The sequence below is a fragment of the Hyla sarda genome, chromosome 12 (genome assembly GCF_029499605.1).
Source record: "Hyla sarda isolate aHylSar1 chromosome 12, aHylSar1.hap1, whole genome shotgun sequence".
Classification (NCBI taxonomy): Eukaryota; Metazoa; Chordata; class Amphibia; order Anura; family Hylidae; genus Hyla; species Hyla sarda.
Genome location: NC_079200.1, coordinates 28,632,751 through 28,648,962, shown reverse-complemented (window position 1 = coordinate 28,648,962; position 16,212 = coordinate 28,632,751). Strand labels below are relative to the sequence as shown.

The 16,212-nt window shown below is 45.3% G+C and overlaps 1 protein-coding gene across 1 annotated transcript in view; it reads right to left on the bottom strand.

The window, feature by feature from the left end:
* Positions 1-215: 215 nt before the first annotated feature.
* Positions 216-16,212, bottom strand: part of FAM83C (family with sequence similarity 83 member C) — a 28,543-nt gene continuing 12,546 nt past the window's right edge. Inside the window, exons 3-4 of the mRNA XM_056548516.1 lie at positions 10,831-10,955; positions 216-1,708 (exon numbers count right to left, since the gene is read on the bottom strand). Coding sequence (XP_056404491.1) covers positions 919-1,708; positions 10,831-10,955 — 915 coding nt within the window. The 3' untranslated portion in view covers positions 216-918. The remainder of the gene's footprint in view (positions 1,709-10,830; positions 10,956-16,212) is intronic.

Sequence of the window (16,212 nt, the reverse complement as noted above, 5' to 3'; positions counted from 1 at the left end):
CTGGTGCCAGAAAGTTAAACAGATTTGTAAATTACTTCTACTAAAAAATCTTTATCCTTCCAGTACCTTTTAGCAGCTCTATGCTACAGAGAAAATTCTTTTCTTTTGGAATTTCATTTTTTTGTCTTGTCCACAGTGCTCTCTGCTGACACCTGATGCCCGTATCAGAAACTGTCCAGAGCAGGAGAAAATCCTCATAGCAAACCTATGCTGCTCTGGACAGTTCCTGACACGGACAGAAGTGTCAGCAGAGAGCAACTGTGGACAAAACAAAAAGCAAAACATTTCCTCTGTAGCATACAGCTGCTAATAAGTACTGGAAGGATAAAGATTTTTTAATAGAAGAAATTTACAAATCTGTTTAACTTTTTGGCACCAGTTCATTTTAAAAAAAAGTTTTCCACCGGAGCACCCCTTTTAAGGAGAACTGCGGCGTAAATTTTTTAAGTCCCCCTGGGCCCGGGCTTCAAAAACATAGACTTGCACTGAGTGGGCAAGCCCGTGACGTCACAAGGGGCGTGGCCGACACCCTGCCCCCCACCTCCCCAGCGCGAAAACAGCGTTCGGAACTAAATGTTGCCAGTGGAGTACACCTTTAAGCCAACATGAACACTTTTATGACATCGCTTTCAGCCCTGGACTACCCCTTTTTAAAGGAATCCTACCAAACACAGGCAGGGCGTGAAGGATTTTTCAGGCATGGTATTCTAAAACTGGAATCTTGGTAGATGGGCGAGGTCGTCTGTAAGGTCATTAGTTTCTAAAACCTCATCTCATAATAGGAATACACTCAAGAGATGAATATGAGATGGTTCATAGATGGATTCACAGATCCAAGGCACAGGCCGTCTGCAGTAATAGAACCATTACGTCATTTCCCAACATCTTGTCATTTCTGTTGGTTAGAAGGTCTTTCCATTACATGGGCTGAGTCTGAAAGCGACTGTACAGCTTATTCTCTAGTAACTTGTTATTAACTTTTGTGATCAGGTCTAATTTACTATGTCCGAGGGTCATTCTTTTAAAGTCTCTGGTAGTGTCCTCCCTTTTGCTATCAGCCAACGTAGCCTTACTTGTTGGCGTGCTGTCGTGGTTTATCCCTTTATTTATTGCCACGTCACTCTTCATTCTTGGCGATATCTTGTTTTGAGGATTTAGTCTGTTCGGAGAACTTTCTAGCTTGGCTCTAATAGTGGACGGTGTGTCGATCAGATCCGGGGTCGATTTGGAAAGTGCCTGTTTGTGCATGGTTGAAAGGTTATGTAGATCGTGAGGAACTGACTGTCGCCTCTGGTCTTTGGGCGATTCCACCTTTAGCTTAGTTCTCTCCTCAGGTTTATCATTAGAGTTTCTTTGGTAATACCTTGACATCACTGGTTTTTCTTCACGAATGACTGTGACCGCCTGGTTGGTACTAAAGGGTGGCGTCTTTATACTATTCTGGCTGTCTGTGCTGGAGTTACTGTCAGATTGGATTGAACGTTGAAGAGCCAGAGGTGGTGGAGAAGTAACTTTTATTGGTTTCCATCGGTTCCTCGTGGGCGTAGACCCAAATGGCTTGCTGTTCTCGTTTTCTAGATTAGCAAAGTATTCATTCTCTAGTGAGTCCGCATACAGACATCGGAATTCTTTTTCAAACTCTTCTACTATATTCCCTTTGAAGTAGGTGGCCATATTGCTGTGGACGTGACCTGAAAGCCAGCTGAAACTGAAGGAGATAATAAAGCTGAGAATCAGTTCTCATAGGCAAAAAAAGTAAACATAACAAATTATAACAATGTAATGATGGAAAAGGTTAGATAAAAAGTCTCATGCTTGACAAAGACTTAAAGGGGTACCCCGCTGGAAAACATTATTATTATTATTATTTTTAAATCCACTGGTGCCAGAAAGTTAAAATGATTTGTTAATTATTATCTATAAAAAAAATCTTAATCCTTCCAGTACTTATCAGCTGTTGTATGCTACACAGGAAGTTCTTTTCTTTATGAATTTCCCTTCTGTCGGACCACAGCTCTCTCTGCTGACACCTCTGTCCATGTCAGGAACTGTCCAGAGCAGGAGAGGTTGGGGATTTGCTCCTGCTCTGGACAGTTCCTGATATGGGCAGAGGTGTCAGCAGAGAGCACTGTGGTCATACAGAAGGGAATTTCAAAAAGAAAATAACTTCCTCTGTAGTATACAGCAGCTGATAAGTACTGGAAGGATTAAGATTTTTTTTTAATAGAAGTAATTTACAAATCTGTTTAACTTTCTGGCACCAGTTGATTTATATAATAAAATTAAAATTAAAATGAAATTAAAATTCCAGCAAAGTACCCCTTTAATGCTTCCTTATAGGCTGAAACGTTGCACTTTGTACATCCATGAAATTACAATAAGTTGAGTTATTTGCATTTAACTCTACTGGGGCATCTTCTTTGGGGAAAAAAAAGTTTAATGTCTCATCACTTTAAAGGGATTTACTCCTAATTTGGCTTCACATTAGGCCTCTTGTACCAAGTACTTTGGCTTGATCCATCATGTGGGTCTACAGTATAACTGGCCATATATGATTAAGATTTTTTAATAGAAGTAATTTACAAATCTGTTTAACTTTCTGGCACCAGTTGATGTAACAAAAAAAAGTTTTCCACTGGAGTACCCCTTTAACTCCACCCCTAGACATCTTATCCCCTGTCCAAAAGATGTTTGATCTCTCCTGCAGCACCCCCTGTCATCTTGTGCACGGAGTGAACTTCGCTCCGTGCCTGATGACGGGTGTTACAGGGGCCGGAGTATCGTGATGTCATGGCCCCTCGGGGTGGGGCGTGACATTACGAGGGGGCGGGGCCATTACGTCACGATACTCCGGCCCCTGTAACGCCCGTCATCAGGCATGGAGCGAAGTTAGCTCCGTGCAGCAGATGACACAGGGTGCTGCAGGAGAGATCACGGGGGTTCCCAGCAGCGGACCCCCGTGATCAGACATCTTATGTCCAAAGGATAGGGGATGAGATGTCTAGGGGTGGAGAACCCCTTTAATGAGGCACCACACAGGGCACGTAGAGTTCCTAGAGGTCTGTAATAGAGATCGATCGGGGCTCCATTTGCTGCCATAAAAAGATCCATGCACATGGCATTATCGTAAGAATGAACCCCAACAATAAGACACATATCATAGATAAGTTTTATACATGATCTATTTATACCCAGGACTGTATCTATAACAAGGGGGCATCCTCTATGTCTAGAGGAAAAATGCTTTCTACACCAGTTCAGACAGGGATTCTTTACTGTAAGAGCAGTGAGACTGTGGAATTCTCTGCCAGAGGAGGTGGTCTTGGGGAACTCAATAAACTAGTTCCAAAGGGGCCTGGATGCATTTATGGAGAGTTATAATATTACAGGTTATGGATAGAGATGAGCGAAGTTACAGTAATACGATTCGTCACAAACTTCTCGGCTCGGTGGTTGCTGTCTGCATAAATGAGTTCGGCTTTCAGGTGCTCCGGTGGGCTGGAAAAGGTGGATACAGTCCTAGGAGAGAGTCTCCAACCCACCGAAGCACCTGAAAGCTGAACTAATTTATGCAGGCTAAGGTCATCAACCGGCGAGCCAAGAAGTTTGTGACGAATCGAATCACTGTAACTTCGCTCATCTCTAGTTATGGATATTAGATTTATAGGGGACAGAGCGTTGATCCAGGGATTTATTCTAATGTCATATTTGGAGTCATGAAGGAATGTTTCACCTGGTATGGGGCAATGGGCATCAGCCTCATAAGGGTCTTTGCCTTCCTCTGGATCAACACGTAGGAACACAATAGTGATTGTCACGATGCCGGCTGGCAGGTAGTGGATCCTCTGTGCCAGAGAGGGATTGGCGTGGACCGTGCTAGTGGATCGGTTCTAAGTCACTACTGGTTTTCACCAGAGCCCGCCGCAAAGCGGGATGGTCTTGCTGCGGCGGTAGTGACCAGGTCGTATCCACTAGCAACGGCTCAACCTCTCTGGCTGCTGAAGATAGGCGCGGTACAAGGGAGTAGACAGAAGCAAGGTCGGACGTAGCAGAAGGTCGGGGCAGGCAGCAAGGATCGTAGTCAGGGGCAACGGCAGGAGGTCTGGAACACAGGCTAGGAACATACAAGGAAACGCTTTCACTGGCACGATGGCAACAAGATCCGGCAAGGAAGTGCAGGGGAAGTGAGGTGATATAGGGAAGTGCACAGGTGATAACACTAATTGGAACCACTGCGCCAATCAGCGGCGCAGTGGCCCTTTAAATCGCAAAGACCCGGCGCGCGCGCGCCCTAGGGAGCGGGGCCGCGCGCGCCGGGACAGGACAGATGGAGAGCGAGTCAGGTACGGGAGCCGGGGTGCGCATCGCGAGCGGGCGCTACCCGCATCGCGAATCGCATCCCGGCTGGAGGCGGTATCGCAGCGCCCCGGGTCAGTGGATCTGACCGGAGCGCTGCAGTGAGGAGAGTGTAGCGAGCGCTCCGGGGAGGAGCAGGGACCCGGAGCGCTCGGCGTAACAGTACCCCCCCCCCTTGGGTCTCCCCCTCTTCTTAGAGCCTGAGAACCTGAGGAGCAGACTTTTGTCTAGGATATTGTCCTCAGGTTCCCAGGATCTCTCTTCTGGACCACAACCCTCCCAATCCACTAAAAAAAAGGTTTTCCCTCTGACCTTTTTGGATGCCAGAATCTCTTTGACGGAGAAGATGTCCGAGGAGCCGGAAACAGGAGTGGGAGGAACAGATTTGGGAGAGAAACGGTTAATGATAAGTGGTTTAAGAAGAGAAACGTGAAAGGCATTAGGAATACGAAGAGAAGGAGGAAGAAGAAGTTTGTAAGAGACAGGATTAATCTGGCACAAAATTTTGAAAGGACCAAGATAGCGTGGTCCCAACTTATAGCTAGGGACACGGAAGCGGACATATTTAGCGGAGAGCCATACCTTGTCTCCAGGGGAAAAAATGGGAGGAGCTCTTCTTTTCTTATCCGCGAACTTCTTCATGCGTGATGAAGCCTGTAAGAGAGAATTTGGGGTCTCTCTCCATATGATGGAAAGATCACGAGAAATTTCATCCACAGCGGGCAGACCAGAGGGCAAGGGGGTAGGGAGGGGGGGAAGAGGGTGACGGCCGTACACCACGAAAAATGGGGATTTGGAGGAAGATTCAGAGACTCTGAAGTTATACGAGAATTCGGCCCATGGTAGAAGATCTGCCCAGTCATCCTGGCGGGAGGAAACAAAATGTCGTAAATAATCACCCAAGACCTGGTTAATTCTTTCTACTTGTCCATTGGATTGAGGATGATATGCAGAAGAAAAATTTAATTTAATCTTGAGTTGTTTACAGAGAGCCCTCCAGAATTTAGACACGAATTGGACGCCTCTATCCGAGACGATCTGCGTGGGCAACCCGTGAAGACGAAAAATGTGTACAAAAAATTGTTTAGCCAACTGAGGCGCTGAAGGAAGACCAGGAAGAGGGATGAAATGTGCCATTTTGGAGAATCGATCAACGACCACCCAAATAACAGTGTTGCCATGTGATGGGGGTAAGTCAGTAATAAAATCCATACCAATCAGAGACCAAGGCTGTTCGGGGACAGGCAGAGGATGAAGAAAACCAGCGGGCTTCTGGCGAGGAGTCTTATCCCGGGCACAGATAGTGCAGGCTCGCACAAAGTCCACAACATCCGTCTCCAGAGTCGGCCACCAATAGAAGCGAGAGATGAGTTGCACAGATTTCTTGATGCCCGCATGACCTGCGAGATGGGAGGAGTGACCCCATTTGAGGATTCCGAGGCGTTGGCGTGGAGAAACAAAGGTCTTTCCTGGAGGAGTTTGCCTGATGGAGGCTGGAGAAGTGGAAATCAGGCAGTCAGGAGGAATGATGTGTTGCGGAGAGAGTTCAACTTCAGAAGCATCCGAGGAACGAGAGAGAGCATCGGCCCTAATGTTCTTATCGGCAGGCCGAAAGTGAATTTCAAAATTAAATCGGGCAAAGAACAGAGACCACCTGGCCTGGCGAGGATTCAGCCGTTGGGCAGACTGGAGGTAGGAGAGGTTCTTGTGATCGGTGTAAATAATAACTGGAAATCTTGATCCCTCCAGCAGATGCCTCCATTCCTCAAGTGCTAATTTAATGGCTAGAAGCTCTCGATCCCCGATGGAGTAGTTCCTCTCCGCCGGAGAGAAGGTCCTAGAAAAAAACCCACAAGTAACAGCATGCCCGGAAGAATTTTTTTGTAGAAGGACAGCTCCAGCTCCCACAGAGGAGGCATCAACCTCCAATAGGAAGGGTTTAGATGGGTCAGGTCTGGAGAGCACGGGAGCCGAAGAAAAGGCCGACTTGAGCCGTTTAAAGGCGTCTTCCGCTTGAGGAGGCCAAGACTTGGGATCGGCATTTTTCTTGGTTAAAGCCACGATAGGAGCCACAACGGTAGAAAAATGTGGAATAAATTGTCTGTAATAATTGGCGAACCCCAAAAAACGTTGGATAGCACGGAGTCCGGAGGGGCGTGGCCAATCTAAGACGGCAGAGAGTTTGTCTGGATCCATTTGTAGTCCCTGGCCAGAGACCAAGTATCCTAGGAAAGGAAGAGATTGGCATTCAAACAGACATTTCTCTATTTTGGCATAGAGTTGATTGTCGCGAAGTCTCTGAAGAACCATACGGACATGCTGGCGGTGTTCATCTAGATTGGCAGAAAAAATCAGGATATCGTCCAGATATACAACAACACAGGAGTATAAGAGATCACGAAAAATTTCATTAACAAAGTCTTGGAAGACGGCAGGGGCGTTGCACAGGCCAAAGGGCATGACCAGATACTCAAAGTGTCCATCTCTGGTGTTAAATGCCGTTTTCCATTCATCCCCCTCTCTGATGCGAATGAGATTATAAGCACCTCTTAAGTCCAGTTTGGTAAAGATGTGGGCACCTTGGAGGCGATCAAAGAGTTCAGAGATGAGGGGTAGGGGGTAGCGGTTCTTAACCGTGATTTTATTAAGACCGCGGTAGTCAATGCAAGGGCGTAGAGAGCCATCTTTTTTGGACACAAAGAAAAATCCGGCTCCGGCAGGAGAGGAGGATTTACGGATAAAGCCCTTTTTTAAATTTTCCTGGACGTATTCAGACATGGCAAGAGTCTCTGGGGCGGACAGAGGATAAATTCTGCCCCGGGGTGGAGTAGTGCCCGGGAGGAGGTCGATAGGACAATCATAAGGCCTGTGAGGAGGTAGAGTCTCAGCTTGTTTTTTGCAAAAAACATCCGCAAAGTCCATATAGGCCTTAGGGAGACCGGTTACAGGAGGAACCACAGAGTCACGGCAAGGGTTACTGGGAACCGGTTTTAGGCAGTCCTTGGAACAAGAGGGCCCCCAACTCTTGATCTCCCCAGTGGACCAATCCAGGGTTGGGGAATGAAGTTGAAGCCAGGGAAGTCCAAGGAGAATTTCAGAAGTGCAATTGGGAAGGACCAAAAGTTCAATCCTCTCGTGATGAGGTCCGATGTGCATTAGAAGGGGCTCCGTGCGGAAACGTATGGTACAGTCCAATCTTTCATTGTTTACACAATTGATGTAGAGGGGTCTGGCGAGACTGGTCACCGGGATGTTGAACCTGTTGACGAGAGAGGCCAAAATAAAATTTCCTGCAGATCCGGAGTCCAAGAAGGCCACAGCAGAGAAGGAGAAGGCAGAGGCAGACATCCGCACAGGCACAGTAAGACGTGGAGAAGCAGAGTAGACATCAAGGACTGTCTCACCTTTGTGCGGAGTCAGCGTACGTCTTTCCAGGCGGGGAGGACGGATAGGACAATCCTTCAGGAAGTGTTCGGTACTAGCACAGTACAGGCAGAGATTCTCCATGCGGCGTCGTGTCCTCTCTTGAGGTGTCAGGCGAGACCGGTCGACCTGCATAGCCTCCACGGCGGGAGGCACAGGAACAGATTGCAGGGGACCAGAGGAGAGAGGAGCCGGGGAGAAGAAACGCCTCGTGCGAACAGAGTCCATATCCTGGCGGAGCTCCTGACGCCTTTCGGAAAAACGCATGTCAATGCGAGTGGCTAGGTGAATGAGTTCATGTAGATTAGCAGGGATTTCTCGTGCGGCCAGAACATCTTTAATGTTGCTGGATAGGCCTTTTTTAAAGGTCGCGCAGAGGGCCTCATTATTCCAGGATAATTCTGAAGCAAGAGTACGGAATTGTACGGCATACTCGCCAACGGAAGAATTACCCTGGACCAGGTTCAACAGGGCAGTCTCAGCAGAAGAGGCTCGGGCAGGTTCCTCAAAGACACTTCGAATTTCCGAGAAGAAGGAGTGTACAGAGGCAGTGACGGGGTCATTGCGGTCCCAGAGCGGTGTGGCCCAAGACAGGGCTTTTCCAGACAGAAGGCTGACTACGAAAGCCACCTTAGACCTTTCAGTGGGAAACTGGTCCGACATCATCTCCAGGTGCAGGGAACATTGGGAAAGAAAGCCACGGCAAAACTTAGAGTCCCCATCAAATTTATCCGGCAAGGATAGTCGTAGACCAGAAGCGGCCACTCGCTGCGGAGGAGGTGCAGGAGCTGGCGGAGGAGATGATTGCTGAAGCTGTGGTAGTAACTGCTGAAGCATAACGGTCAGTTGAGACAGCTGTTGGCCTTGTTGCGCTATCTGTTGCGACTGCTGGGCGACCACCGTGGTGAGGTCAGCGACAACTGGCAGAGGAACTTCAGCGGGATCCATAGCCGGATCTACTGTCACGATGCCGGCTGGCAGGTAGTGGATCCTCTGTGCCAGAGAGGGATTGGCGTGGACCGTGCTAGTGGATCGGTTCTAAGTCACTACTGGTTTTCACCAGAGCCCGCCGCAAAGCGGGATGGTCTTGCTGCGGCGGTAGTGACCAGGTCGTATCCACTAGCAACGGCTCAACCTCTCTGGCTGCTGAAGATAGGCGCGGTACAAGGGAGTAGACAGAAGCAAGGTCGGACGTAGCAGAAGGTTGGGGCAGGCAGCAAGGATCGTAGTCAGGGGCAACGGCAGGAGGTCTGGAACACAGGCTAGGAACATACAAGGAACGCTTTCACTGGCACGATGGCAACAAGATCCGGCAAGGAAGTGCAGGGGAAGTGAGGTGATATAGGGAAGTGCACAGGTGATAACACTAATTGGAACCACTGCGCCAATCAGCGGCGCAGTGGCCCTTTAAATCGCAAAGACCCGGCGCGCGCGCGCCCTAGGGAGCGGGGCCGCGCGCGCCGGGACAGGACAGACGGAGAGCGAGTCAGGTACGGGAGCCGGGGTGCGCATCGCGAGCGGGCGCTACCCGCATCGCGAATCGCATCCCGGCTGGAGGCGGTATCGCAGCGCCCCGGGTCAGTGGATCTGACCGGAGCGCTGCAGTGAGGAGAGTGTAGCGAGCGCTCCGGGGAGGAGCGGGGACCCGGAGCGCTCGGCGTAACAGTGATATAGGTTGATCTTGATGGACTCTCTTGTCTTTTTTAAGCCTTAAAGGGGTGGAAAACATTTTTTTTTTCAAATCAACTGCTTCCAGAAAGTTAAACAGATTTTCAAATTACTTCTATTAAAATAATCTTTAGCCTTCTAGTACTTTTTAGCAGCTGTATATTACAGGGGGAAATTCTTTTCGAATTTCCTTTTTGTCTCTGCTGACACCTGATGCCCGTATCAGGAACTGTCCAGAGCAGGAGAAAATCCCCTATGCTGCTCTGAATAGTTCCTGACACGGACAGAGGTGTCAGCAGAGAGCACTGTGTTCAAGACAAAAAAGAAATTCAAAAAGAAAATAATTTCCTCTGTAGCATACAGCTGCTAAAAAATACTGGAAGGGTAAAGATTTTTTTAATAGAAGTCATTTACAAATCTTTAAATAATTTAACTTTCTGGCACCAGTTGATTTAACCCCTTAACGACGCAGGATGTATATTTACATGAGAGATCAGTGTGTGCAGTGTTATAGGTCGCTATGGGACCTATAACACTGCAAAAAAAACGTAAAAAAAAGTGTTAATAAAGGTCATTTAACCCCTTCCCTAATAAAAGTTTGAATCACCCCCCTTTTCCCATGAAAAAAATAAAACAGTGTAAATAAAAAAAATATATATATATATATGTGGTATCGCCGCATGCGTAAATGTCCAAACTATATAAATATATCATTAATTAAACCGCATGGTCAATGGCGTACGCGCAAAAAATTCCAAAGTCCCAAAAAGCGTATTTTGGTCACTTTTTATACCATTAAAAAATGAATAAAAAGTGATCAAAAAGTCCGAGCAAAACAAAAATCATAAAAACTTCAGATCATGGCGCAAAAAATGAGCCCTCATACCGCCCCGTACGTGGAAAAATAAAAAAGTTATAGGGGTCAGAAGGGGACATTTTTAAACGTATAAATTTTCCTGCATGTAGTTATGATTTTTTTCCAGAAGTGCGACAAAATCAAACCTATATAAGTAGGGTATCATTTTAACCGTATGGACCTACAGAATAATGATAAGGTGTCATTTTTACCGAAATATGCACTGCGTAGAAACAGAAGCCCCCAAAAGTTACAAAATGGCGTTTTTTCTTCGATTTTGTCGCACAATGATTTTTTTTTTCCGTTTCGCCATGACTTTTTGGGTAAAATGACTAATGTCACTGCAAAGTAGAATTGGTGATGCAAAAAATAAGCCATCATATGGATTTTTAGGGGGAAAATTGAAAGGGTTATGATTTTTAAAAGGTAAGGAGGAAAAAACGAAAGTGCAAAAACGGAAAAACCCTGAGTCCTTAAGGGGTTAAGAACTATGTAACTACTTCATAAGACGTGAATAGTAAGTTTACCTGTAGGAACCAGCAAGGACATGCTCACAGTCAATCAACAGAAACTTCTCCAGCGACTGCCCGGAAAATTTCTTCCCAGACTTTGTGCAGTATGTGTCACCACTTATAGTGCGGATCTTAATATTCTACAATAAAAAAGATACATGCAGAAAATTGTTAAATATTACTCACTTCTAATAAAGCATGTAAATTCATGGTTATTCAGGCAAACCAAGTGTAGATAACATTACCTCCCCAAAATGTGGATGTCTAATATGTTAGACTCCTTAGACCAGTGGTGTCCAAACTGTGGCCCTCCAGATGTTGCAAAGCTACAACTTTCAGCATGCCCGGACAGCCAACGGCTGTCCGGGCATGCTGGGAGTTGTAGCTTTGCAACATCTGGAGGGCTGCAGTTTGGACACCACTGCCTCAGACCATTGATTCCCAACCAGTGTGCCTCCAGCTGTTAGAAAAAGATTGCATGTGATGATGCGAGTACATCATCCATCATCCACACAGGTATGTTCACACAGTAGCACAGCACCGGCAAAGTGGCTGACATTTAAAGGGGTATTCCAGGAAAAAAATTATTTTTATTTTTAATCAACTGGCTCCAGAAAGTTAAACAGATTTATAAATGACGTCTATTAAAAAATCTTAATCCTTCCACTAATTATCAGCTGCTGAAGTTGAGTTGTTGTTTTCTGTCTGGCAACAGTGCTCTCTGCTGACATCTCTGCTCGTCTCGGGAACTGCACAGAGTAGAAGAGGTTTGCTATGGGGATTTGCTTCTACTCTGGACAGTTCCCGAGACAGGTGTCCTCAGAGAGGATTTAGATAGAAAAGAACAACTCAACTTCAGCAGCTCATAAGTACTGAAAGGATTAAGATTTTTTTTTAAATAGAAGTAATTTACAAATCTGTTTAACTTTCTGGAGCCAGTTGATATATATATATATATATATATATATATATATATAAATATATATATATATATATATATATATATATATATATATATATATATATGTATATACAGTATATATAAAAGTTTTTTCCTGGATAACCCCTTTAAACACTGTGCAAAAGATTTCTGATGATTTGACCTGCATTGCCGATCTACAGAGTGTCAAGTTATGTTTCAACATTGTCTTGGGTTTGATGCATGTTTCTCTTAAAGGGGTACTCCGGTGAAAAAATGTTTTCAGATCAACTGGTGCCAGAATGTTAAACAGATTTGTAAATTACTTCTATTTAAAAATCTTAATCCTTCTAGTACTTATCAGCTGCAGTATGCTCCAGAGGAAGTTGTGTAGTTCTTTCCAGTCTGCCCAGTGCTCTCTGCTGCCACCTATGTTCGTGTCAGGAACTGTCTAGAGCAGGATAGGTTTGCTATGGGGATTTGCTTCTACCCAGGACAGTTCCTGACACAGACAGAGATGGCATCAGAGAGCACTGTGGTCAGACTGGAAAGAAAAACGCAACTTCTTTTGGAGCATACAGAAGCTGATAAGTACTGGAAGGATTAAGATTTTTAAATAGAAGTAATTTACAAATCTGTTTAACTTTCTGGCACCAGTTGATTTGAAAACATTTGTTTTTTACCGAAGTAACCCTTTAACGATTCCAAGGGAACATCAAAATCAGTTACAAAATTAACGCATTGTGGATTTTGCTGTGAAAACTCACAAATCTGCATTTAAAAAAAATAGTTATGAAAATAAATTAAATTAAATTAAAAAAAAGTTAATATAAAAACACTATACTTACCTTCCCTGGCATTTCCTTGGAGTACAATTAAATGTAAGGAAATATCATTGCTGGCGTTCGGATGTACAGAGGCCAACCAGGGGACCAGGAATCAATTCCTCGGGATGTGAGTGAAGTCTTACTATTTTGTTTTCCACAACTGAAAATCTTTACCAAAGCCTGCACAATTTAAAGGGGTACTCCAGTGAATTTTTTATTTTTTTTAAATCAACTGGTGTCAGAAAGTTAAACAGATTTGTAAATTACTTCTGTTAAAAAATTGTGATCCTTCCAGTACTTATCAGCTGCTGTATGCTACAGAGGAAGTTCTTTTCTTTTTGAATTTATTTTCTGTCTGACCACATTGCTCTCTGCTGACATCTCTGTCGGTATCAGGAACCATCCAGAGTAGGAGAAAATCCCCATAGCAAACCTCTCCTACTCTGGACAGTTCCTGACATGGGCAGAGGGGTCAGCAGAGAGCACTGTGGTCAGACAGAAAAGAAATTGAAAAACAAAAAACTTCCTCTGTAGTATACAGCAGCTGATAAGTACTGGAAGGATTAAGATTTTTAAATCGAAGTAATTTACAAATCTGTTTAACTTTCTGGCCCCGGTTAAAAAAAATTGTTTTCCACTGGAGTACCCCTTTAAAACCTATTCATTTTCCATAGGATAAGGGGGTAAGTGTCTAATCGCGGGGGGTTTGGCCTCTAAGACATATACATAGTAACATAGGTCGAAAAAAGACCAGAGTCCATCAAGTTCAACTCAGACCCCCATGAACTTCAGAACATTTACTATGTGTCCTGTTTATTGTACCTGTGGTTGTTTCATGTATTTTTCAACTCCTTATCAAATGTAAAGCGCCCTGGACCAAGGACGCTATATAAATAAAATTATTTAAATTAGTGGAGCACCCCTTAAATATGGATTTTGTGGTGCATTAAAGGGGGTACTCCACTGGCCAGCGTTTGGAACTAAATGTTCCAAACGCTTTTTTTTTCGTGCTGCGGTGGTCGGCCATGCCCCTTGTGACGTCATGACCACGCCCCCTCAATGCAAGTCTATGGGAGGGGGCGTGATGACTGTCACGCCCCCTCCAATAGACTTGCATTGAGGAGGCATGGCCGTGACGTCATGAGCGTGGCGTGGCCGTGAGGTCACAAACCTCAGCCCCGCATCGCCAGTCATCCGGCATGGAGCGTAGTTCGCGCCATGCAGCCGATGTCTGGGGTTCCGCATCCGAGATCAAGACCAATTGGCGGGACCCCCGGGATCAGACATCTTATCCTTTATCCTTTGGATAGGGGATAAGATGTCTAGGGGCGGAGTACCTCTTTAAACAGAGACATCACTGAACGCTACACTGTTTTGCTTGGTTATAATCCTCGTAATGTTTTATACATAAATATGGGAGCGCTCCAGACTATATTTAACTGTCATTTTCTGTCAATGGAAGAATATTGTGCAGTCCTCCACCCGGTGCCTGAGGGTGAACACCCAGTTATTGTCCTGAGTAATACAGAAATCCTAGAAGTCAGCAAGTCAATAAGAAAAATGGGAGCATTTCAAGTGCAGACGTGTCTAATGATGGGATTTTTTTTAGCACCTTCACAGTAAAAAAAAAAGCTTCCACCCAAATAAGTCAGAGTAATAATTTACATTACATCTGACATTATATGGGGAGTCATCGCCAACATTATTAGGACTCGTGCACTTTTAATTGCAAGGTCAGACAATGTACAATGGCACATGCAGTTCTCATGGCTCCTTATCGGGTATCCAGAGACCACCATACTTTTATCTTTCTGTACTATAACTGAGATAATCATAGACATTTTATGGTTACTGATCTTAAGGGATTACTTGGAACCCCCCGTTTTTTTGAGAATTGGGACACGAGTCACCTGTCTGAATGTAGTGCCGGTCACTCATTTACATTATTGCTCCATTCATTGTCTATAGGAGCTGCCAGTGATAGCCAAGCATCTCCAACATCTCCCATAGACAAAGAATGGAGTAGTGGCGCACAATTCCGATGAGAGACTCAGGTCCCCATACTCGATAGGGTTGTGGTGACTCAGGGTGGTGTTGGTGGAGATACCTGATCACTTCGTGATGCCAGGGCACCGTTATCCTATACACGGTCTGAGGTTGTAGGCAGCTTCTCCTGGGCCAGACACAGGGAGTAAATGAACACACCGACGTCAGGTTACGGATAACTGTCTTTACTGAGCTTGTGCAGATGGTAATACTGTGGTGACTGGGGTGTTGCAATGCTATTACAGTGTCTGGTGGTATTATCCCTTACTTGTCGTGACGCCAGGGTGAGGTTTTCTTAGTATTGGAGGTCCTGCCACCAACCGGCCCACAAACAGCAGGGATAATAAACAGATGTCCACAGCAGAATTTATGAGATAACTGGAAACTTTTACTTGAACTTTTACGCAACAGTCTTTACAATGGAACACTTTCTCCTGAGGTAACCGGGATGCAGGTTCCTCACAGGCTTTGCTGGGACTGATAGTAATGAACTTTGAGCAGGCCACTGTGCTACTAATTATAAGATTTGAGTAGAATAGTAGTCACACAGGATTTGTAGGATTGACGAAATAAAAAGAAGAACAGCGGCAAGCACTCACCATTCAGGAATTTGTAGGATTGAGCTTTATAACTCATGGTTTTAGTGGCTGCTCATTGGCCAGCAAACCTGTAAGTCCTGAACCCAGTGAACTCTGGGTACATCACATGACCCAGTAAGGTCCTTAATCATATGTACATTCACAATTGTGGATCACATGACCTGGGAAGGTCCTGTACATTTCTTATACCTATACATTAAATAATATACATGTAAATACAATTATATGAGGCGACCAAGGGGCAAGCCCTGCAGGAGAGCCCTGTGGAGATGGAGGAGCTCTAGCTGAGGGGACTTTAGACAGGGACAGGACAAGATCCTGTACCAGGACACCACAATACACAAACGGCTGGCCTTGGTGTGAGAGTGCAGCGGAGCCCTGTTTTCTTGCTGAGACTTGTGGTGCTTTCACCGGACAGAATTGTACTGACTTGCCTGGTTGCTAGGGTCCTGCCAAGGCACTGAAGAATGTTCCGCAGAGGCATGAATTTCTTCGTTGCGAGTAACACTTGCAGTTGAGAGATTAAACTTGAAGTAGGCCTCTCGTCAGAGCACACGACACACAGCACAACTGAGCCCAGCTGTTGCTCAGGAGCCACTAGACTGGAGACTAGCACTAGACTAGTACCAGCAGTGAACTGACTAACTCCTCCCCTGCACCTCACTATACAGGGGAGACTTTTGGGGTCTCATTGGCAGGCAGGGTCACATGGAGTTCACTGCAGGGTCTCAAGGGTAACACCCTTAAAGGCACAATAACTTATAAAACATATATACATAGAACAATAATGAATTCAGAGAAATATATTCTGATATTATAGTAAATCCAGAACTTTAGTGGGCCCAACACCTTGTGCTGCCAAGCTGCCCGAGACAGTACAAAACCACGAGGCAGCCACCGGTGCTGGGACACCACGGGTCTGAGCTGTTGTAATTTAGACTTATTTTAGATGTTCTTTTTTGGATACATAGTGAACAATATATATATATGAAATATATAAATGGAA